This window comes from Puma concolor, chromosome C1 (assembly GCF_028749965.1).
Source record: "Puma concolor isolate L17-30 chromosome C1, mPumCon1.1.hap2, whole genome shotgun sequence".
NCBI lineage: Eukaryota > Metazoa > Chordata > Mammalia > Carnivora > Felidae > Puma > Puma concolor.
Genome location: NC_141674.1, coordinates 200,891,672 through 200,916,337, shown reverse-complemented (window position 1 = coordinate 200,916,337; position 24,666 = coordinate 200,891,672). Strand labels below are relative to the sequence as shown.

General features: G+C 37.0%; 1 protein-coding gene across 3 annotated transcripts in view; it reads left to right on the top strand.

Moving 5' to 3' along the window:
* BARD1 (BRCA1 associated RING domain 1) overlaps window positions 1–24,666 on the top strand; it is an 89,376-nt gene that overhangs the window by 20,709 nt on the left and 44,001 nt on the right. For all 3 annotated transcript variants that reach the window (XM_086719556.1, XM_086719558.1, XM_086719557.1), the window contains 3 exons: window positions 9,382–10,334; window positions 17,986–18,066; window positions 19,734–19,906. In XM_086719556.1, coding sequence (XP_086575682.1) covers window positions 9,382–10,334; window positions 17,986–18,066; window positions 19,734–19,906 — 1,207 coding nt within the window. The remainder of the gene's footprint in view (window positions 1–9,381; window positions 10,335–17,985; window positions 18,067–19,733; window positions 19,907–24,666) is intronic.

The following is a 24,666-nucleotide window of genomic DNA, read 5'->3' as shown; positions in this document are numbered from 1 at the left end:
TGGATAATTTTACCTTATTCTTTATAATATAATCTGTTTTCTACTAATGGAGTTAAATTTAAAAGTTTGTATTTTATATTGCTTCCCATCATATTAAATCAGACCTTGCAGGTGCTGGTCAGGCTCTGTGAAGCATTTGTTGGTGTTGGTGGTGACGTCTGAAAAAAAAAAAAAAAGTTTTGATTATGCTTTCATGGGATCACAATTTCCTTTTCTGTTTTCTGGCTTCCAAAGAGATGCTTGTCTTTCTATAGTGAATTACATAGTATTTCATATATGTTATGACTTTCTTATAATAGATGAAGATGAACATTTGAATAGTTGTGTTGCTGTTGTTTTTTAAAATAGAACTGAATACTTCTTAACTTACAAAATAATCATTCTTGCGGTTGAAGGCGTTAATGTTGCACAGATGGTAGCAAAGTACTTTCCTTTGATTTTTAATAAGGGACTAGTTTGTCAAAGAGATTTCTCAACTTCTGTTGTGAAACCTATAATAGAGAATAATTTTAAAGGCACACAATGTACATCATTATAATCCTTTGATGTAGATTAATGATAGCTAAATCACATTTTCTAATTGCCTCTTTTTTCTATAGTTTATTATTAAATTTTAAGAAAAAACTTGGCAAAGCTGCTTCTTAGCAACATGTGCATCTCTGTTCCTCGATATCTTGTGGTGTCCTCAGAAATATTTATATTCGGGGATAGAATTTTTAAAAATGTCATCATTAAGAAATTTACTATGTGGAGGAAGGACCAATATTTTTCTTCATGAAATGAATATGACAGTTTATAATGCTTAGAAGCATTCACTCATAAAAATTGTTGTAGCTGTTAATATTGTGATTTATGTTCCAGCAAGGTGGGGGTTTTGCTTTTTACAGGTTAAACTTAGAAATGCTGTGTAAAATGCAGAATTTACAATCATGTTTGCTGCTGTGGTCCTTGCTTAGTTAGGACAAGATGCATAATTTCAAAAACAAGTCATTTCTGATACAATTGCAAGTCTAGAAAAAAGGTCAAAATGAAATCTTCCTGAGAGTATTTATTGCTACTGGATGATTAGTGAGATTATTGTGTATGTATAAATTACATGAATATATGCTCTTTTCATTCACTTCTTTGTAATTTAAGGGATATATAGATCTGAGTATGAAATTGTGTTTTGTTTGTTTTGTAAAGATTTTATTTTTAAGTAATCTCTATACCCAACATGGGGCTCTGACCGACAATCTCAAGATCAATAGTCGCACACTCCACTGACCAAGCCAACCAGGCACCCTGAAATTCTACATTTTGTAAATTTTGTAAGCATTAAGGATTTTAAAAAAATTTTAATGTATTTATTTTGACACCCAGAGAGACAGTGTGCCTGTGGGGGAGGGGCAGAGAGAGGGAGGGAGACAGAAACCCAAGCAAACTCCGTACTGTCAGCACAGAGCCCATGCAGGGCTTGAACTCATGAACCTTGAGATCATGACCTGAGCTGAAACCAAGAGTTGGACACTTAACCGACTGAGCCACCCGAGGGTCCTAGCATTTGACTTGTTTTTAATTGAAAATGTCATCATCTATCTTTAAAAGAAATTTTGGAAAATCAAATACAAGTTTTTACAGACTACCAGAGGATTAACCGTTAAGTCTTTGTAATCTAGATTCTTAAAAAGTAACACTGGTAACATTTCGTGTTGACCTTTCCTCTAGATGTGAAATTATATCAGAAATGACTTGTTTTTGAAATCTACCAATCACTGCAGAGGAAAGACCTTGTTAGAAATTAGACATTAAGTCTTCTGTGTGAATGGATACCTCACTCTGATTGTTTTTATTTCCAAGATACCTCATCTTGATTGTTTTTATTTCCAAGATCCTAATATAATAACACTTTGTGGACCAAGTGATGTTCAGCTAGGATGTAAGAAGGATGCCAGAGAGTCTGATGTTACTCAGCTACACACTCCTGGCTTCAGCTGGGTTTGTTGGCTTACTCTCTGGCCAGTATAATGCTACCATTTGCACCAGGAGGAAGGGATGGCTTCTTTGGAATAGAATGGAGTTTGACTGAATTCCTTCGCTAGAGATCGTGTCTATGAAATTTCTACAGAGCTAAATACGAATTGTTTTTTAAAATCTATTTTTCATTTTTCTTACCTGTTTAAAGTGCTGTTTTTACGGATCTATTTATAAACATAGGAGCTTTATGCTCACGAAATAGGAGGTGAAAGACGAATAGAAAAATCAGTTTTGAACTAAAGAGATTGGAGATTTTAGTTTACTCATCCTCTGGTGTATTAATAATTTTAAATGATAAAATAAAAAAATGTTCTGTGTGAATAAAAAATACCTAAAAGGAATTTAAAAATAACTTTTCATAATTTCCTTTCCTCTTGTTAATATTTTTTTTTTTAATTTTTTTTTTTCAACGTTTATTTATTTTTGGGACAGAGAGAGACAGAGCATGAACGGGGGAGGGGCAGAGAGAGAGAGGGAGACACAGAACCGGAAACAGGCTCCAGGCTCTGAGCCACCAGCCCAGAGCCCAATGCGCGGCTCGAACTCCCGGACCGCGAGATCGTGACCTGGCTGAAGTCGGACGCCTAACCGACTGCGCCACCCAGGCGCCCCTTCTCTTGTTAATATTTTAAGGCATGAGAATGTTGAGAAGAAATCTATTCCCAGAAACAAATAAGAAAAATGAAACTAAAATTATGTTGTATCTCTTAAGTATTCAAACTTTTCAGGAATAAGCACACTTGGCAATTTTATATAACACCTTAGTAGCATCAGACACATTTATTTCCTACATAGCAGATGTTACCAGTTCTTAGGAAAAAGATACCACTGGGTTTCTTTTTAAAGTAGCATAGTGTTAGAATGAAGTTTGTTAAAATTTTGCTTTAGAGTCTGTAATGGAAGAAAAGTCTTATAAATAAACAGTTCTCTTCATCTTGAATGAGGAGTGACTTCTCAGGAAAAAAAAACATTAATATGATAGCTTGCTCTTTCTTTCTTTTCTTGCTTTTCTTTCTTTTCTTTCTTTCTTAGGACAAATAAAACATACTCCAAGTACCTTTGTTGGTCAAAGGAGATTACTAATTCTGTCAATTTGGAGAATGAGTTCAGGCAGTAGGAAATTATTTGTTAGGCATTGTTAACCTTGTCAGGTGGTGGTGGTAGTTTTTCCAGTTTCCCTGCCTTTCCTGGGTTCTTTCCTGTACCTGAAACAGCATCTTGGTAATCCAGTTCCTGTGGAGAGGAAAGCTGGATTGGGTGACCTCCCTGCCTCTCCTCTCTTTTTAGCTTTAATTCTTTAAGTGAGAGAATTGAGTGACTCTCAAGTTTTCTTCTAGCCTTTAAAACGTAACCTCTCTTATATAAATGCTTCTCACGATTTAAGAGCAGATATCAAATAATTTATTCGCCAGTATTTTTCGAGCACCACTGATTGTGCTCACCACTGTGCTGGGCTGACCTGGGTTGGTTTTACCACCCCTGTGTGGGGTGGGAGGAAAGAATTTTGAGGGCATATATATATATTTTTAAACATTTTTTTATTTTTGAGAGAAAAGGGGAACACAAATTGGGGAGGGGCAGAGAGAGAGGGAGAGAGAATCCCAAGCAGGCTTCTTGCTGTCAGCTTAGAGCCCAATGTGGGGCTTGATCTTGCAAACCTGTGAGATCATGACCTGAGCTGAAACCAAGAGTTGGAGGCTTAACCAACTGAGCCACCCGGGTGCCCTGGGAATATTTTTTTAAAGAAAAACAAATGGGCTGAAAGGCAAAAACTAAATAAGACAACTTGAAGGAGGATCACTGACAGAATCCGAAAGTAGATCACTATACAACTCATTCACTGACTATTTCTTACTCATCTGTTAATGGGCAAGATTGGTAGGTCTAAAAAAATACAATACATATAGAGATGATAATATATAGAGAGGAAAGAAAAGCTCACTTTTCCTGTGTGCCTCCTCTACTTCACTAGATGTGTGGGTTTTCCATACATTAAGTTGTTCTGTGACACTGGCTGGGTGTCCTACAGTTTCACTCTGTTCTGACACTGCCTGTCCGGAGATAGCATTAAGAGCCAACACAGGTTAAGAGCTCAGTCCCACAAGTCTGCCCCCCACCGCCCTTCAGATGCTACCTGGCTGTATCTTGGAGGTTCCCAGGACCTCCTTGAGTTTGATTAATTTGCTAGAGTGACTCACAGAACTCAGGAAAATGTTTTACTTAACTAGATTACTGTTCCCTATAAGTGGATGTAACTAACTCAGGAACAGCCAAATAGAGGAGATTCATAGGGCAAGGAGTGTGGGAAGGGGTGTGAAGCTTTATTGCCCTCTCTGGGTGTGCTGCTCTCCCAAGACCTCCATATGTTCATCAACTTGGAAGCTTCCTAAACCCTTCCTTTTGGGCATAATTGATTAAATCATTGGCTTCTAGTGATTAGTTCAACTTGCAGCTCCTCTCTCCTCTTGAAGGTTGGGGGTGGGACTGAAAGCTTTAACTTTCTCATCTTGATTGGTTCCCCTGGCAACCAGCCTGTATCCTTAGAGGGACTCCAAGAAGTCACCTCATTAATGTAAGCTTAGGTGTGGTTGAAAGAAGCAGTTACGAAGAAAAGACACCCATTTTCTCTTTATCACTCATACTATTTTAGAAACTGGAAACGTAACTGAATATTTATAACAAAAGATGCCCCTATAGGTTCTCTTGGGAAATTACAAAGGTTTTTGGACCTTTGTACCAAGAACTGTAGATGAAGACCGAATATATTTTATTACTTTAAATTACAATATCGCATGTAGTGATACTTGGTGAAAAGTTTTAATGTTCAAATGCCAGCCCTTTCAGCAACTAGGTGTATGACCTTAAACAAGTTTTGTTTTCTGTTCAATTTATATAAGAAATTATAAGAGAGCATTCTTTTTACAACAGATTAAGCTATATAAAAGTGTAAAGTGTGAAAGTCCTCCTCCACCATTTTACCTCAACTGAAAAGTAGAAATTGCTTTCTTTTACAGAGGTGCTGTTTTCATTGTTTAGTTTTCTAGTTCCACGAATTTGTGAAGATATTTGGACATAAATGCAATAGAATTTTTAGAACATAAATGAGATTGTGCTACACTTAACAAGTGTCTTGAAGTGGCCACATAAGATCTTGTAGTGTAAATGATCCATAGTTAATTCATTGCCGATTGATGAACACTGATTTCCCCCCCTGATTTAGGCTATTAGGAATATTTCTGCAGTTAACATTCTTACACATTTATGTTTGCAGGTACCTGCATGGATATTTTCTATATTTGGTAAGATAGATGACTAGAGGCCAAATTGCTTTGTGAAAGGGTGTATACATTTAAAATTTGCAAGTATTTTACCATATTGCCTTTGAAATTCCTGGATTTGATTTGCTGATGTTTTATTTGGCAGTTTTGCAACTTTGATTGTAATTGGCAAAAGGTCCATTGTGGATTCCTGCATATACAGAGTGGGTTGCGATACAGGACATGAACTCTAAGCTTAGGGAATTGACTTTTTGTGGTAAGCCCAAATGGGCTTGCTTTTTTTTTCCTGCTGGGAGACACTGCCCAGTCCCTCAGATATGCGCGCTGCAAACACAGTCCTGAGAAGTGTCTGGGTACAGAGCAGCCAGGGCCTTGCCTTCTTGGCACACCCTGCAGACGCATGCAGGACACTCAGAACCCCTGGCAGCTCGTGTTCCCCCCTTCCCCCCATCAGCGTTTCTTCTCTAGTTGCCTTCAGTGGTGTAAGCCAGAAGCACGTGACTCATCCTTGTCACTGCCACCTTCTTGTATTCACTTCATCACCAAATTTTATAAATTTTATCTCCTAAATACTTTTCAAAGATTTCTTTTTTTCCCTCCTACCACCTCTCCAGTCTTGTTACCTTCTACTTACACTCCTATTCTGGCCTCTTAACGATTGCCTTCTTCCAATCTCTTTTCTCTCGCTCCACTCAAGACTGATTTTGTAAAACACAGATGCACTCATGCCATCTGACTTACATAAAACATTTTATTGGTTTGAAGAGCAGCGAGGAGGTCCAGTGGCTGGAATGGCAAGTAAGGAGAGAACAGGAGATCAGGAAGGTAGTGGAAGATCAGGTTGTTTCTGGCCTGTTAGGTGGCTACTAAGATTTTGGCTTTTTTTCAGAGCCAGAGCGGAAGTCTGGAGGGTTTTAGTGACATAATTTGACGAGTTATAAAGGGATCGCTGACTGCTCTGTTGAGAATAGACGTATGGGGGAGGAAGCAAGTACAGAATCAGGGAGATGATTTAGGAGGTTATTATTACTAATCTAGTGCATGATGATGGTGTCCTATACCATGCTGGCAGGAATGGAGGCAGTAAGAAGTAGTCAGATTTTCGATGTATTTTGCAGTTGGAGCTATAGAACTTGCATTTTGCATATAGGGCATGAAAGAGATAGGAGAGGCAAGTTTGATTCTAAGGTTTTTGCCCTAGGCTACTGGATTGATGATACACCATTTACTGAAATGGGGACAGCTATAAGAGGAGCAGGTTTGGGAAGATGTGGATCAGGAACTCAGTTTTGGTCATGTTCTGTGTGAGATACTTATTAGGAGTAGACGTGCATGTTAAGAGTTGTTGGGTAGGCAGTTGAATATTAGTCTGAAGTTGAGGGGAGAGATCTGGGGGGCACATACACATTTGAAGTTGTCCCTGTATATAAGCAGATATGTGTGTGTGTGTGTATATATATATATATATATATATAATCACATATATATATGTTCACAGATATATATATGTATATAAACATATATATGTATATCTGTTCACATGCATATATATATAAACAGATATATCTGTTCACATATATATATCTTTCACATATATGTGTGTGTGTGTGTGTGTGTGTGTGTGTGTGTGTGTGTGTGTGTGTATGTATATATATAAGATTACCAAGGAGGTGATTGCAGGTGAAGAAGTCTCAAGCCCTCCCACTTCAGAGATTGATGGAATGAGGAATACCAGAAGTAATACTTGTGGCTGAGCTCTTTATATGCTTTGTATGCTGAGCTCTTTATATGCTAAGCTCTAGCCACGTTGCTTTTTATCCATTGAATATGCTAAACTCATTTCTACCTTAAGACCTTGGCACTTGTTCTACCTTCTACTTGGGAACCACTTTCCTAGATATTTATGTGACTGCTTCCCTTTTGTAATTTGTCATGAGGTCTCAACTCAAAAGTGAGTTTTACAGAGAGGCCTTCCTTGGTGACCTTAGCTAACGCAGCAAAGTGTTTGTACGGGTACTCACCCACAAATTGTGGCACCTTATCTACTTGGGGACAGTGATTCTTTTCTTTTTTAAAGTCTACTGATTCTTTGTGTTTTAATTTCTGATTATTTATTTTTTCTTTTTAAAATTATTTTTATTTATTTTTAAGTTTATTTATTTTGAAAGAGAGAAAGAGAGTGCAAGCTGAGGAAGGGCAGAGAGAGGAGAGAGAGAATCCCAAGCAGGGCTTGCAGGGCTCAACTCATGCAGGGCTCAAACTCATTTACCGTGAAGTCATGACCTGAGCTGAAATAAAGGGTTTGGGTGTTCAACCGACTGAGCCACCCAGATGCCCCTAATTTCTGATTATTAGTAAAAAGTTGAAGAAATTCTTATAGTACCTATATTGTAACTGTATAGCTTAATGAATTTTCACAAACTGAACTCACCCAATAAACAATACAAGTATCCTAGAAGAATAAACACTATTCTAGAAGCCTCTTGTTGCCCCTTTTTAGTCACTAACTCCTTTCCCCATAGTTATGGGATAGTCAGTATTTTGACTTAACACATCATATTAGTTTCAGCTGGTTTTATGTATTGTTTTGTATCTGGCTTCTTTTGCTCAAGCGTATATTTCAGTACGTAGTTCATTCATTCGCATTAGTTTCTTGTTTACATAGCTCGAGATTATATGAGATGACACCTAAAGAGTTGTGACTATCTTCAATCCCCTAGATTCATTTTGTTTGAAATAAGTTGAAGTCATGTTGTGTGAGTCCTCCAATTTTGTTTTTCTTCATTATTGATTTGGCTATTCTAGGTCTTGTGCCTTTCCATATTATAGCTCCTTTGCTTTCTTATTTAAATTTTAGAATCAGCTTGTCTATTTTTACAAAAAAAAAAACAACTAAGATTTTTATTGGATTATATTACAGTCTGTAGTTCTATTGGGGAGAATCAATGTCTCAAGATTGAGTCTTATTATTCATGAGCATGGAATGTCTTTCCATTTGTATGGATTTCTTTCATAAATATTTTATAATTTTCAGAACTTGTATGTATTTTGTGAGATTTATGTTAAGTATTTTATGGGCTTTTTTTGGTACTTTTATAAATGGTACTAATGTTTTTTAATTTATTCTGCATTTTTTTGTTATATATCATATAGAAACATAGTTGAAGTTGAACTTGGTATATTGACCTTGTATTCTGAGGCTTTGTTAAGTTAAAGTTACCTGTTAGTTTCATTAATTTTTTTAAAAAATTTTTCCTTGAGATATTCTATGTAGTGATTCAGGTTAATTATAAATAGATGGTTTTATATTGGTGTGCCTTTTATATCTGTTCCTTGGGGTGCTATCTAGGAATTTCAGTATATTTGACTAGGAGTGGTGAGAACAGACATCTTTGCCTTGTTCTTGACAATGGGAACAAAATGGTAGTTGCAGTATTTTACCATTTAGCATGATATTAGCTGTGTGTATTTTTGCCCTTCATCAGGTTGAAGAAGTTCCTTTTTATCCCTTGTTAGTTGGTCTTTTTATAAAGTCATAAATGAATGTTAGATTTTGTCATTTTTTTCTGTATCTGTTCACAAAATCACATGGTTTTCCTTTAGTTTGTTGATGTAGTGAATTATTGTTGTAATGAATTGTTGGTTATTGATTGGTTTTCAGAAGTCTCAATGAACAAGTGTTAATTTTTTTTACTACTGCTTATTAAATCCCATATCTGCCTGCCTGCCTGTCTGTCTATCTATCTGGCATATCTTTTCTCATTGGCTCTTATTGTCACGAGCATGCTGTATGTTCTACTAATTTACTTGTATGTTCTGCCCATCCTCAGTGGAATAGAAGTTCCATATTTTGTTCTCTGCTGTATCTCCAGTCCCTAGAATGTTGTCTGGAATTAAAGTAGGATTCTGTAAATATTTGTTGAATGAGTGAATATCTCCTCTCAAGGAGTTCATAGCCTAGGACAAGGGAAAGGTACACAAATGAAGTGTGATACACCTTAGGAGAACTATGAACAAAATCCTTTGGGAGCTCAAGATGGGGGAGATTAAGTTTGTGTAACAGATTTCTTTTCCTTTTTTCTATCAGATTTGAAAGAAGACACATCTAGGCAAAATGTATTCAATGATGCAGAAAATAAGAAGAATTCAATAAAAATGTGGTTTAGTCCTCGAAGTAAGAAGGTCAGATATGTTGTGACTAAAGTTTCAGTGCAAACCCAGCCTCAAGTGATAGATGATGGGAACGCTCAGCAGGCCTCAGTGTACAAATTTGTCTCTACAAGTCCTCCAACAAGTGTTCCTGAGAGGGCTAAAAAGGCTTCCACGAGGTCCAGCAAAAAACAGAAAAAGAAAACTTTAGCTGAAATCAACCAAGAATGGAATTTCGAGGCAGAAAAAGAAGATGGTGAACCTGACTCCAAAGAGGAATTTAAGGAAAAGCTGGTGTCTTTCTGTAGCCAGCCATCTGTTATCGCTAGTCCTCAGACAAATGGTGACATAGACTTACTAGCAAGTGACTCTGTAACCGAATCGGAGTGTTCTAGAAGCTTAACTGAAGTCTCCTTACCATTGGCTGAGCAAATAGAGTCTCCAGAAACAGAGAGCAGGAATGAAGACGCGACTCCCGAGAAGAATGCTTGTGTGAATCATCTTACATCTAAGCAGCCCTTGCCATCAGGTCATAATGGGCGACCTGGACGTCGCAGCAGACGGTCCAGTCCCATTTCTAAGAGATGCAGAAGCAGCATTCCTGGCACGAGTGGGCAGCAAATGCTGCTTTCAGAAAACAAACCACTGCCTGGCTGCTCTTCACCACCTCCAAGCAAACGTAAAGTTGGTGACACATTAAGGAGGAAAAACAGTAATATATCAGACGAATCCATGAGCCTTTCACCAGGTACACCACCTTCTACACTGAATAGTCCAAGTTACAGACGGATGATGTTCAGCCCTTCAGCAATGAAGCTGTCTCCCGGTAGCCTTACAGCTGTGAAAAGAAATCATAGAGGAGAGACTTTGCTTCATATTGCTTCAATTAAGGTAGGATGCTTGCTGTGAAATACAATTTTAGAATGAGACCGACTATAAGAAACAATTTCTGTGGAGCCTGTGAACAGTGACATGAGATTACTAGGATAATTAACCTGCTCATGTGATACCTCCTTTGAACCAGAGAAGCAGAATTCGTAGGGACTGTGTCCCTACCTCAGAGCAGTGGCCCCTGGGCCTGAGGAACATAATCTTATAAGAGAAAACCAGTATTTCAGTATTTCAGCTTCTCCTTTGCCAAGGGCTTTCATTTCTCTATTCCATAATGATTTTGTTCAGTTCTCACCAGTTTCTATATTCCTATATGCTTTAGGAATATAGACAGGGGCCAAGTTACTGCTGGCAACACATTGTTACCCAGCCAAAGAGCTAGGGACAGTGTGGGAGATGACAGACTTCTGTATGTTTGACACTTGTAGTGGGCACTTCCAGAATTTGCAAGGTTGAAAGATGTGGTCTGTACATTTTTCCAATGACCTGGAAATTTGATTATCAAAAATGGCTCCCGTGGTTGACCCTGAAGGAACGTGTCTGTATCCCACAGCCAGACATTTCTTTTAATAGTGTGTTCATTAAAGTTACCTCTCTTTATTTACTGCCTCAACCCTAGGGCTATGGCAGTGTTAGTTTTTTTGGAAACTAGCCCATTTGTCAGGCATGAGGTATACGTGCAAGGGTTAACCTTTGGAACTGACTCAAGAACTGCACGTAGAGGGGAGCAGTTAGCACCACAGCTTTACAGACTTTGTGATTTCATGCAAGTGTTATACGAATCAAATACAGGTGAGCTTAGTACTAAATTAAGATAGCTTTTATGATCTTTTAATAAGTTCACCAGGAGATCCTTGGGTGTTTTGCACAGATAGAGATCTTTGGAAGATCTGGAAGGAACCCATTGGAGGCCCCCGCATATAAGGCTGATGAGCATCAGGCAACATCTGGGAAGAATATGGAATAGACATTGAGTCCAGACATTCCTGTATTTTTGTATGGAGAAAGGGAAAAGCACAAAAACGAGCTTCCCCAACTGTTAGGGCTTTAATTTTATTTTTTTCCTTGCTTTATCTTCCAATAAATGATGAATATAGAGTACTCTATATCTGATACCAGTGAGGAGGGAAACTGCAACATGACTACATGCCGGTTTCTGCACACATATCCTTTGAACAACTTGAATTTTCAGTTGGTCCCTGTTATATTTATTTATTTTTTTTTGCAAAGCATTGATTTGAAAAACCAGACTATATTTTTGTCCTATTTGTTATGTAAATAATAGATATGCGAATAAGCTATTATAATCTTAACTTTATATTGCTATAAATGCTTCATAGACACAAGTAGCTAGCATAATAATGATGTTTTCATTTCTGACTAATATATAAGAATGTAGGCTGCTTTAGTTTCTACATTTTCCTTTCTGGGAATTATTTTCAGACTACCAGGCAGGATTCCATTTACATGGGTAGAGAATTTTTCTTTTAACCATATCTTTACTAATGAAGATCTCTAAGACCTAGGCCATGGTTTGACAAACTGTTTCTTAAAGGGGCAAATATTTTTAGCTTCCCAGGCCATGTAGTCTCTACAACTATTTATGTCTGCCCATAGTTCAGAAGCAGCCATAGACAATATATAAACCAATAAAAGTTGACATACAAAATCATGCATCTGGTCTACAGGCCATAGTTTGCCTACCCTTGGCCTCAGCAGTGGAAAAAAGACAAAGAATCTTAAGACAGGAAAAATAAGATGCGTCTTGTGAATTTTCTCCAGTGAAGATTGCTTCATACAAGTTTTGTCGTATAACTAGTTTACCTAGGAAGAGTCTTCTTGCCAGCATTAAAGTTACCCATTTGATTCTTTTGCACTTATCAAATACTGTTATTGTCATTAGTTGGCAGATTCTGATACAGTACATTTAAGACAAGGTAATTGATTTCTATTGTTTTTTTTTTAAATCACTGTTTAATAAGAGTGCTCTCTTTTAAAAATATGTTATGAGTTGAATGTAAACCCCCACCCAGGTTGATTTTCATAGAACAAATACGTGCGAAAAAACAGTTGATTTGTCAGTATATTTGTCTTTTTATAAGTAGTATTCATTTCATTTTCTGCTCTAATTTTCTCATTTGCGGCTGCAAATGTGTAGTAGAAAACCAAATATTGTGATCTGCTATTTTATTTTTTGTGTCCACCTACTTTAGAAAAAGATTTGAGGTGGCTCTGAAGTTAAAATACTAAAAATGGAACAAGAAACAGGGAAATAAAAGTTACTGCTGCTGAACAGAATGTAGATTTGATGACCTTTCAGGCAGCCAAGCCTAGCCCACTGAAAATAAAATCCACAGTCCTTCCTATGGTCTACACAACCCTGTATGATCCTCCTTCAGGCGTCTGCTCAAATGCCACGTCTTCAGAGAGACTTTCTCGCTTACCTAACCAAGCAGTCCTGCTTGTTTTGTTTTCTTTCAGTTATTTCCTGACATGTTTTATTTGTTTATTTATTTATTTATTTATTTATTTATTTATTTATTTATTTATTTTTAACGTTTTTATTTATTTTTGAGACAGAGAGAGACAGAGCATGAACGGGGGAGGGTCACAGAGAGAGGGAGACACAGAATCTGAAACAGGCTCCAGGCTCTGAGCTGTCAGCACAGAGCCTGACGCGAGATCATGACCTGAGCCGAAGTCGGACACTCAACCGACCAAGCCACCCAGGCACCCCATATGTTTTATTTTTTTAAGATTTATTATATTTTTTGAGTGCAAGTAAGGGAGAGGGGCAGGGGGAGAGAGACAGAATCCCAGATAGGCTCCACTCTGTGTGGGGCTCAGTCCCTTGACCTGGGATCATGACTTGAGCCAAAATCAAGAATTGGACACTTAACTGACTGAACCACCTGGGTCCCTCTATTTCCTGACATTATTATTATAGATCTCTTAGTTTCTTGCTTCTCTCTTTAGAATGAGAGCAAGAATTCTGTTTCTTCACTGTTAGATCTCCAGGATCTAGAACATTGCCTAGAACATAGCAGATGAATTTGATGAATAAATGAGCAAATTTTCCACTCAGTCATGATCTGAACCCCATTCTCCTGTCACACTGAACTTTATTTAGCCTTATGAACTATTCAGTATGTTCATTAATGCTACCAATACTTTGCACGTGTTCTTTTCTCTGATTTATATTCTTTCCTCTACATGCTTCCCTTTTCCTTCCTGGCTCTTTGTATGTAACCCTAAAAATCCAGTTTACATCCTACCTTCTTAATAAGTCTTCCTCAGGATTCCTAGAGTTAGTTTCTCCTCTATGGTGACATTATTTTGTTTGCATTTATATTCATTTAGCTTTCTGTGGTTATCCAGAATATATTCTTCATTTAAAATTTAATTTCAAAATGAGTAATAACTGCAGGTTTCAAAAATACGAATAAAAGTATTTATAGTAGAAAACCTCACTCCTGTTTCTGCCCCTAGCTGCACTATTACTGACAAGCCCTTTTTGCTTAACCACCTTGCTAGTGTGCCCTTTGTGAATTTCTTTATGTAAATATAAGCAAGTCTATTCCATATTGGTACACAGCTTTCTGTATGTTTTTATAGTAGCATTGCCTTCTGTACATTTTTATTATTTGACTAGTCCTTACTAATGGATGTCTGTTTGTTTCCATTCTTTTGCTTTTATAAACAGTGCTGTGGCAAGGAATCTTTGTTTCATATGTGACCAGGTGTATTTTTCGGATAAATTCCTAGAAGTCGACTTCTGGGTTAATGTAGAGCATCCCTTACCTTATTTACCCTGATAACCTCCATACCTGGCAATAGAAGGGTCTTGGTAAATATCCAGACTGCCTAAATTCAGGCTGCTGGATGTTAGACCACTACTATGTCACCGGCAGATACTGTTTGTACTGTCAGTTCTCAAATCCTTTTTTCCTTCAGGATCCTGGATTTACAGGTGACCCATTCTACTTTTTGGACATTCAGCCCTGTATGAATACAAACCCTACAGACCCTACAGGATTCTTCTTGAATTCCTTATTTATACTTTCATTTTATTATACTGCAGAATTTCAAGCAGAATATTCATTAATATGATGTCTGGGATATTGTGTGTATTCTCATGAACCAGAACAAATTTGAGATTCAGTTGGCTCTTTTTATTGCCCGTGTTTCTATTTGAATGTGGATGTCACCTATGGTTAAAATGCTACTGAGAACATTTTGTTATAAATATGAGATTTTATGAGAAAGTGTTACTGTGCCTAGGTAGAAACTAAGATAAACACTCATTTATTCTTCTGATTTAATTTTTGAAAACTTAGTATTTGATATTTCTCTAGACATAAAGAAAATTTTGATTTGTTATTTTATCATGTAGGATTTGTGGTTGCTGGAATTAGCCTCAGATTTCTAGCACAGATTCTTCAAATGGTAATGATTGCTCATAATTCATGCCACAGCATTGAATGTATCATGATATAGAAGGCTTCACGTTGGCATGTCATGATATATTTTTGATGCAGACAGAACGAATCATATTTTCAGGCAACTTATAAGGCATGATACACTTAACATAGCAAAGGTGATGAGGATCTCCTGGGTGGAAAGAACATCCCTTGTGAAGAGTCTCCTTCAGGGTCTGACTTTGTCATTCATCGTATTTTAAGGCAGTCACATTGTGTGAACCCCGTTTACTGCTCGTCCTTCATACCAGCTTCCTGAGAAAGTTGCAGAGGACTCCCGAGCAAACTGGCATCTATGATATTTTCAAGATTGTAATTTCTAGAACATCTCTTGGAGGCAGTATCCATTTTTCCCTCTGTCAACCACCACCTTTATAATACTGAATCTCCTTAATACCAGTAGCTTAACATTACACAGACTAGGTTGTCAGAAGCTTCTGTGAAGTTATTTTATTCAGTAAACTCTTGAAAAGCTAGGGAAATGTTTAATATATTTTAGAGCTTCATTCTGGATGACAAAAAAAAAAAAAAATTTAAACAATATCTACTTGCCAAAGGAAAAGTTCTAGGTAACTGATTAGTTCATATATGTGGAAAAGCTTAACCATTTGGGATAAGTCATCGTCATTGTAATGCCCTGTACCTTTTTTATCAAGATATTTATTCTTAATTGTATTTTAGAAGAGCTAACCTTTTTAATAAGGAAAAAAAATGTGTGTGTGTTGGAAAGTTAATTTATATTGCTGTAATATGAATGGATGTGTGAAGAATCTGTTTTTGAATGAAAGGTTAGCAATTAGAAAATTCATTGTGGCACACACGTTCCGTTTGTTTTCAGCCTTTAAGGTATTACTTGAAAATACCAAATCCATTTAAAATTTCTTGTAAGCCTTGGTAAATACTTTCCTTGGATGATTTTTTTTTTTTTTCTTGCTGTGGTTTAAGAAACTCTCAGTTACTCTTTTAAGTTGTGGAGAGTCTGAAAGTGAGTGCTTATTACTCAGAATATTTTTTTAGTGAAGAAAGTAATTTAAAGAAATTAGAAGCAAAAGTTCATTTATTTCCCAGAAACTCCATATTGGTTCAAGCTTACTCCGTTACTGTGAACTCTAATTTTCATAATTTTATTTATGTGCATGACATTAAATTTACATAAAGTAGAACAATGAAAATGTGACAAACTTTTAAGTACTAGGGAAGAGAAAGCATATTGAGTATGAAAAACAAGCAGTTTGCAAATGGGCTATATGTTCCGGGGAAGTCTAGGGGTGCTTTGTAATAGAAGACCCTTTGATAGTTTGACAAGGTTAAAAGAAAGAAAAATACCACTGGGTAGCATCTTTCCAAGAGAATCTGCTTTTAGTTTCTAAATGTCTCTGTTTCTATGTGAGTGTTCTCATGTGACTTTTCATTCCACAGTTGTATTTATATTTATGAGCTTTGTTAGGTTAATATGTTTTTGTGATTACTATGTAGAATTAGAATGGGGAAATCTTTCAGAAGGCTTTTTGTGTAGTTTTGTGTGTGGATACTTTCATGTTGAAGGTTGGAAGTATGTGTGGTTCTGGCAGTTCATCTGCCCCAATAATCATGGGATTGTTTAAAAAAATTCAAGTATCTTGACAGACATTCCTAGTTTCATTGGGAATGGACTTAAATATAGAGCAAAGGTTGCTAAATAAATGGTAATTTGTACTACTAATATAGAATTTGCACCCCTAAGAAACTGTGGGAAAATATGTTTTTACTGGAACTGGGACAATTGATTTGAAACATATATAATGTTTATTTTTTAGATCCATTAAATATTTAGGGTCATTTTGGTAATTTAGGAACTTAAAAAATATGTTGCAAATGGATTTTTTCTTAGTTTATTTTGAGAGAGAGAGAGAGAGAGCATGTGTGGTGGGAGGAGCAGAGAGAGAGAAGGTGAGAAAAAATCCCAGGCAGGCTCTGTGCTGTCGGTGCAGAACTCAACATGGGACTCTATCCCACAACCCTGGGATCATGACCTGAGCCTGGCTGGATCAAGTCATAATGCTTAACTGAGCCACCAAGGTGCCCAAGCAAATGGATTATTTATTTTTATTTTTATTTTTTAGAAAACTAAGTAAGCTACCATCTTAAGATTTGTTGTGCTTGAGAGGCAGCAGCCCAAAACAATCAAATGAAAGCAAATGTTACTGTTTTTAGGAGACTTAGTGACTTCTACATATAATCAAACCAATAGGGGAAAAACTCATTTTAGAATATTGAGGATGGGGGTGAGAGAGGAGAGATTTCCTTCTCCCTAAAGAAGCTCTTCACAAAACCAGTTGAACACCTATGTGTCATAGGTAACTTTTGCTATATGTAATTTAAAAAAAAAAAATTTTTTAAGTTTATTTCGAGAGAGAGCACAAAAAGGAGAGGGGCAGAGAGAGGGGGGGAGAGAGAGAATCCTGAGCAGGCTCCTCCCTGTCAGCGCAGAGCCTGATGCGGGGCTTGCGAGATCATGACCTGAGCGGAAACCAAGACTTGGACACTTAACCGACTGAGCCACCCAGGTGCCCCATTTGCCATATGTAATTTATTTATTCAGCCTTTTTCAGAGTAAACTCTGTCAGTAATATTTGGAGAAAATAGCCTTGCTTTTACCTAGAAAAATATCTTATAGCAAATAAGGCGAATATAAACTAAATTAATGTATTAAGGATAAATGGAGTAACTGTCGATAAAAAAACAATTTGGAAGTTTCAACTGAGTGGCCTTCTTGACCTTGATTTTGTTTTAAACAGTACTTGGAAATCATTTTAATGCATGCTCAAAAAGGATGTTTTTCACAAATGAAGTGATGAGTTTAAATACTTCATTATCATCCGTTGATTTTTGGTTAGTGCCCTTTATTTGGTATTTTGAAATGACTTTTGATAAGGGTTGCTAATCTTAGAGATTTTGAACTTGATATTCAAGGATGGACCATATGACTTCATGACTTCTTGGTACCTTAGAACAGTTCATCTATACATGACTTATTATTTATTACTCATGAGCAGTAGGCATTAGAGAAGAGATTTAAATTTGATTCTATCTTTAAGAAGACAAAATTTTAAAAATAAAACAGAACTCAAATCTCAATATCTTCTTTTTTTATTGATGATTTTTAATTTCTTTTTATTTTTTCATTCTATTAGGGCGACCTACCTTCTGTGGAATACCTCTTACAAAATGGAAGTGACCCAAATGTTAAAGACCATGCTGGATGGACACCATTGGTAGTTTTCTATTTGTTTTTTCATTCTCGTTTTATGTCTTATAGTTATTATACTGTATGCAGTTGTCTATACACTCACTCTCTTTTTAATCTGAAGAACATACATTTCACTAAGCAAGAGAAAATGATTACTTTTCATCTAGCTTTTCAATTGTGACAGGGAAGAAATTGGCTGCCTTTTCACTGACTACCTTTAGATTTAGGAATCCAGTTACACCACATTGCTGAATGTAGCTAATAACATGGACGTAACTATTGGAGCCGACATCAGGCCTCATTCTGCCACATTCCAAATTATTGGAACCAGATTTCTTGGAACAAAGAGAGGTCAGAGGGACTGGGTATAGGATTATATCATAAGGCAGTGATTCTTACTGAAGATCTATTGTAGCCTCATTTATACCCTACCGAATCGCAAATATATAGAGGCAGTAGAAATCTTTGCTTACAGTGAACATTTTTAAAAATCTGCTTATTATTACTAAAACTGCAATGTGGAGTATAGTCTGGAAAACGAATAGCACAAATACATAGGAACAAGTGCTGTGTGAGCTAATTGCATGCAATTTGAAGACAGCTATAGAAGTGTCAACAGAGGAGGTAGAAGCCCTTACCCTGTAAGCTGGAAATTTATCATAAAATTGAGAGAGTCTTATTAAGCCAGGTGTAAAAAAGGTTTAAAGTTGTAGAGAATGACTTCTCCTTGCCAAATTTTTAAGCTGGGAGGGTTTAGTCTGGATCAGAGTCACTTTGTTGTTTTTGACTCTGCAGGCTAGTTAACCTTTTCAAAGAAAGGTCAATTTTTTTTTTTTTTTTTTTTTTTTAAAGCCAGTAAGGCAAGTTGTAAAAAAGATTGGTGAGTGATTTATTCGAGCACCTGATGTCTAATTTGTGTTATTTTCTCCTGGAAATAGACCTACAGATATTTGGTGGGGTATTGCCCATTATGAATTGAATAGATGTTCTTAAAAAGCACAGTATGTCAGTGGTTTATTAGAATATAGTATAGTGGCATTTTTAACAGTTCATTAGACATAAGGAAAGATTTGCACACGAGGCATCTTTGAATGCCTTGAATGAATGCCCTGTTAACATCAGTAAGCTCTTTTTACTCTATGTTATTTGTGTTATCATCGACACCAGCCATACAGTAATCTGTAGCTTCAGCAAATAGTCTTGTCTTGTATATACTGTCTCTAGGATACTCACTTTGTGGGGTGGTTATGTATACATGCGGGTGCACCACTTAGGGTATGGCTAGGTACCTGATTTAGTAGATTCTATTCAGCCTTGGAGAATTTCACCTTTTATGCATGATCTAGTTAAATACTTTCTAAGTTTCTTGTTTTTAATTTTTTACTGTGGAACAGTTGAGGAGCTAGAGTTGGTTTATAGCTACATTTTCTTCTTAAAAAATGAGCAGTTGACTGAAGGCTCAAATAAATACCATCTTTTTCCATGAATTGCATACATCTTGATCATCATGTATGTCATCACTAAGATTGGTAATAGGGCTTTTACTCCGGGCCGACACTTATGGTCTGTATGAATATTTAGGTTAGACCAATTTACTGACTGAAGTTCACATTTATTTTTCTAAAGTGCAATTTTATTATGATATGATGCATTATTCTTCCTCATCACTTTTTTCACTTCTTATTTAATTAGCACGAAGCCTGCAACCATGGGCACCTGAAGGTGGTGGAATTGTTGCTACAGCACAAGGCGTTGGTGAACTCCGCTGGGTATCAGAATGATTCACCACTTCATGACGCTGCCAAGAATGGGCACATGGATATAGTCAAGCTCTTACTTTCTTATGGAGCCTCCAGGAATGCCGTGTAAGTTGTTCAACTTAAAACCTGGTTTTTAGTTGACTTGTGTTCTTGAGTGAAGGCTGTGAGGAAGCAAGGACTTGAATACCGAAGTTGGTGGCTGTCTTTCTTGTCTTTCACAACTGAGGTTAGACATGACCATTATATTCTGTATTTAAAATCAGCACTCATGCTCTTTTCCTTTGTGATACTGACATATTTGAGGGAGATTTGCTCCTTTAATTCAGAAACAATTGCCAAGTTAATTTTGGACAAATTCACTTACTTAGAGTCTGTAGATTGAGTCATACTTATTAATAACAAAAGAATTAGAAGCACAGAAATAACTGTTTTGTATGCTTCCCAGTATTTCAGAATTTGTTTTAAATATTCTATTTTTTTATGATTTTCCTGCATATTTAGTTAAAATATGTAAGAATTTTGATGTTGGGAAAGTGCTATTGAGTTATTTCTTAGATTTTTCACATCATTCAAATGAAGCTGTGGGTAAATTGTTTTGCAATGTCAGGGCACAGAGATGCATTCATTAGTGAATGCTGGCGGCTGCATTTTAAAATCGCTATCGTCAACAGTGTCACAAGCAATTGCCATATGTGGATTTTATATCTTTAATCTATAACTTGGTTCATGTCTCCCTATATATTATTTTATTCTTTTCAGTTAATGAGGTAGTTGAAATGGAAATAGAAGAATTGCCTCTTCATGTCCCCGTTGCTTCAATAGGTTTAGAAAGAGCACCTGAAAATCAGGCTTACTGTGGTTACAGAGGCAAATAAGAATTACAAAATGCAGAACTTCTAGGTTGTAATTTTTTTATAGCATAATTGAAAAACAAATTAATAAATAATGCAGGAATGTACCATATCTTGGTGCTGTTAGTTTTGGTAAGTGTGTCTAATATCCTTTGTGTCTATCACATGTGATGAGATAGTTGGGGCAACTCAAGGGATACATATTTTTATGTATTTTTACTTTTCCGGTTTGTGAGTGTGTGTGCGCGTGCGTGCGCGCGTGCGCGCGCGCACACACACACACATTACATATATATGTATGTATATATATATATATATGTATATACACACATGGACCTAACAGATATGACCCTCCTGGGGGGATAGCCAGCCATTTGATAAAGCAAATGGTTACTTGGGTCAGGTGAAACTGAATAGTTTCCATCCGTGGGTTCTTAAATCAGCCATGACTACTTTAATGAATGGAGCACTGGTCAGGGCGTTAGGGAATTCAGCTTTTATTTGTGACTCCATTATTGACTTTATAGCCTCAGGCAGGTTAATTTCTGTGCCTTGGTGTCCTCACCTATAAAACATGGGTGATGCCTGCTGCTTTTCTGTTTTTTTCAGAGTATAGTGAGGATTAATGAGCCAAAACACAGGGCCTGTCTTGTGGTTTGTACACCATGATTCTTCACTATACTGTGAAGCTTATTAATATACAAGGTGTGGGCATGAGACAGTGAGCCTAGTCTGCCTTCACAGGTGCCCCTCAGATAAATACGTTGTTTTTAAATAGGCTTACCTAGCGAAGTGGCAGATTTAGGTATATCTGTAGCCCAGCACCATCCAGTAGATCTTTCTGTATTGATGGAAATGCTGTATATCTGTGCTGAGCACTCAGTAGCCACTAGCCATCTGCTGCTGTTGAAGACTTAAAATGTGGCTGTTGCTACTGAGGAACTAAATTTGGAAATGTATTTTATTTTAATTGAATAGCCACATGTGCCAAGTGGCCACTGAATTGGACAGCTGGTTGATATAGTTAGGATAGTGGGGAAGAAGGATTTATTTGGGGAAAGGCTGGGAATAACATTAGGTAGAGGACGGTTAGGGAACCATGGAGAGAATGCAGCAGTAGATTGAATCTAGGGTTTAAGAGTGTGATAGCTGTTTCTAAATATTGTTATTCCTTTTTTTCCAGACTGGTTGGTGGTCATCATCCTTAAGTATTTGCTGTGTTTTTCGCTGTTTTATTTCCTAGTAGTGGTTGTTCACCTAATTGACTTCACCCGTTTCCTAACTGGTCTCCTTCTTTTCAGATGGCTTTTCTTTTGTTCATTCCCCATTACTGCAACCCAAGAACTTCAAAAAAATAAATAAATAAATAAATAAATAACACAAGTCTGGCCAAATCACTTACTAGCTTAAAACCCTTCATTGGCACCTCTTACTGTTTTTCAAAACTTCCAGACATTCATTTGTGGTGCAAGTTAGTAAGTATTTGAATGCATGAAAAGATGGTATATTTTTTCCTCTCTTTTGAAAAAGGGTCCTATGAGATGACAGCAGGAATTGCTTCCCTCTGCTCCCTAATTCACTATAAGTGTGGAGTGAAAGTCTAAAGCCATGTTTCCATAAGCTGCACCTTTGCTAGGGTGGTAGAACTGGTTTCCTACGTGCTCCCTGGGTAGAATTGTTAGTCTCTTGTCCACTGGGCATCCATAATCCATAGCATGTTACCTTTTGTGGGTTCATGGCTTTCCAAGGTAATTCCTGTAGCCTTGGTGTTTTTAAGATCTGTTTTTCTGCCAGAGTTCTATATATTGTCTTTTTGAATTAAGTACTGACAAGTGACTATAGATGAAATTCATTCCTTGACTTCCTCCATTTAAGAGGAGCATGGGGAGGGGCATGGGAACTGTATGGGCTTCTTAGTACTACTCTTTTTTTTTTTTTCCCCCTTTCTGCTGAAGTTCTTGTCTGGTAAGATGGCTCCTTAATGCCACCTTATAAGCCGTTAATATCTCAGACTCTGGAATCTGAGTTGGCAAGCATAATACTTTCTGTTGTTTTTTTTAATTTAAATTTTAGTTAATTAACATACTGTGCAATATTGGTTTCAGGAGTGCAATTCAGTGATTCATCACTCACAAGTATATTGCTTTTATTTTCTCTGCTTATTATATCTCTTTTACTCTTTTTTTTTTTTTTTTTTTTTTTTTGAGGAATAGTTGACATACCACGTTACTTTAGTTTCGGGTGTACAACATACGGATTCAACTAGTTTGCATATTAAACTACGCTCGCCACAAGTCTAGCTGCCATCTGTCACCATATAGTGCTACTGCAGTGCCACTGACTGTATTCCCTGTGCTGTTTCCCATGTTCCCGTGACTTGCTCGTTCCATAACTGGCAGCCTGTGTGTCCCACTCCCCAACCATCAGTTTGCTTGTATCTCTTTTGCACGGAATGGAACTTTTCTCTCAATAACCAGGACTAGGAAGAAGGTTTGGAACTGGAAAGGGCAAAGGCTGTTGTTTGTCCTTTGCTTTTTATGGCTTAGTTCTTTGCTCGAAGTTGTAGGTGGGTAGGGTCTTTCTGCTTCATCTGTGTTTCTAAATGGCAGTCGTCAGCTCCGTAACATTTTGGCAGTCTTCTTCATTCCCTCAAGGTTCAAGTAGTCTGTTTTACTTAGATGCCTTCATTTCCTGGTTCTTCAGTGACATCCTGTTAGGTTTTCTCCTACTCTTGCCCTGCTCCTTTACTTCCTCATCCCCCAGTTGGTTATTTGCTCCTTCTGTTCTAGTGGAGTAAACTGATTACAGAACCATGTGACACATGCCTTCATAGGCCAGTGCACAAGATTGTGTGAAAATCTAGAGTAGGGACTGTAAGTGAGACTAGAGGAAATCATGAAAGACTTTTTAGGGGAAGGAGCACTTCTACTGAATTTTGAAGAATAGGGGGATGGGCTTTTCAGAAAGAGATGGTGGGTGTACAGCCAAGACTGCTTGTCTATTCAGTTCTAGGAGCTTCGATTAGTGACAGTAAGACTGGTATTAAAGGGACAATGATAAGAGGCTGGAGAAGGTGGCAGAGGCAGACAGAGGCATAGTGTGCCACAGAGTTCAAATGTTACTTTGGAAAGTTCTTCCTGCACATGGGCCAGGACCTCAGTGAAGAGGTGTGTGTCCAATAACCTGGAGAGGTGAGTCTGAGCTGAGGTAGTGACAGTGAGCAATGTTGGGGGTGGGGGGGGGGAGGGAGAGAATTCACTCTTTTCATCAGCGTCTTCCTTCAAGTGAAGTCTGATAAGTTAAGAAATATCTTACTAGGGTTGTGATTAAAATTGGGTAAAGGTGTGGATTATAGTGGAATTTGATTTTTCATTGAGAAACAGTGTTTCCATTTATTTGAGCCTTCTGTTACACATCTTAGTAAAGTTTTTCATCTATTTTATATGTATCTGCATTTATGCATGCACTTAACTATTAGATTTTTCTAGGCATTTGATTCTTTTGTTGCTCTGGTTAACTGGATGCTCTGTTAATAAATACAACTTGTCATTCCTGATGTATAGGGAAGCTGTTGATTTTAGTACATTTCTCTTATATCTAGCCAACACCTAATTCTAAGGATCTGATTATCATTTATCAATTCTAACTTCTTATTGCATTTGCCAGTGTTTCTGGAACAATATTATAAAATAATGGTGATAGTTGGCATACTTGTTTTATTCTCATTTTTCAAAAATATTGACTCTAGGTTTACAGTTAGTATTAAAATCAATATTAAAAAATAAAGATTCTATTTATTTTGCTATTTTTTAAGAAGACTATACCTTATTAAATGATTTTTAGCTTATAAGGAGGTGATCTTAGACCTTTTGCCTGTTGGTATCATTAATACATTTTAAAATATCTTTTTAAGTTTTATTTTATTGAGAGAGAGAGAGAGAGAGAGAGAGGGAGAATGCCAGCATGAGTTGGGGAGATGCAGAGAGAGGAGAAAGAATCCCAAGCGGGCTCCTC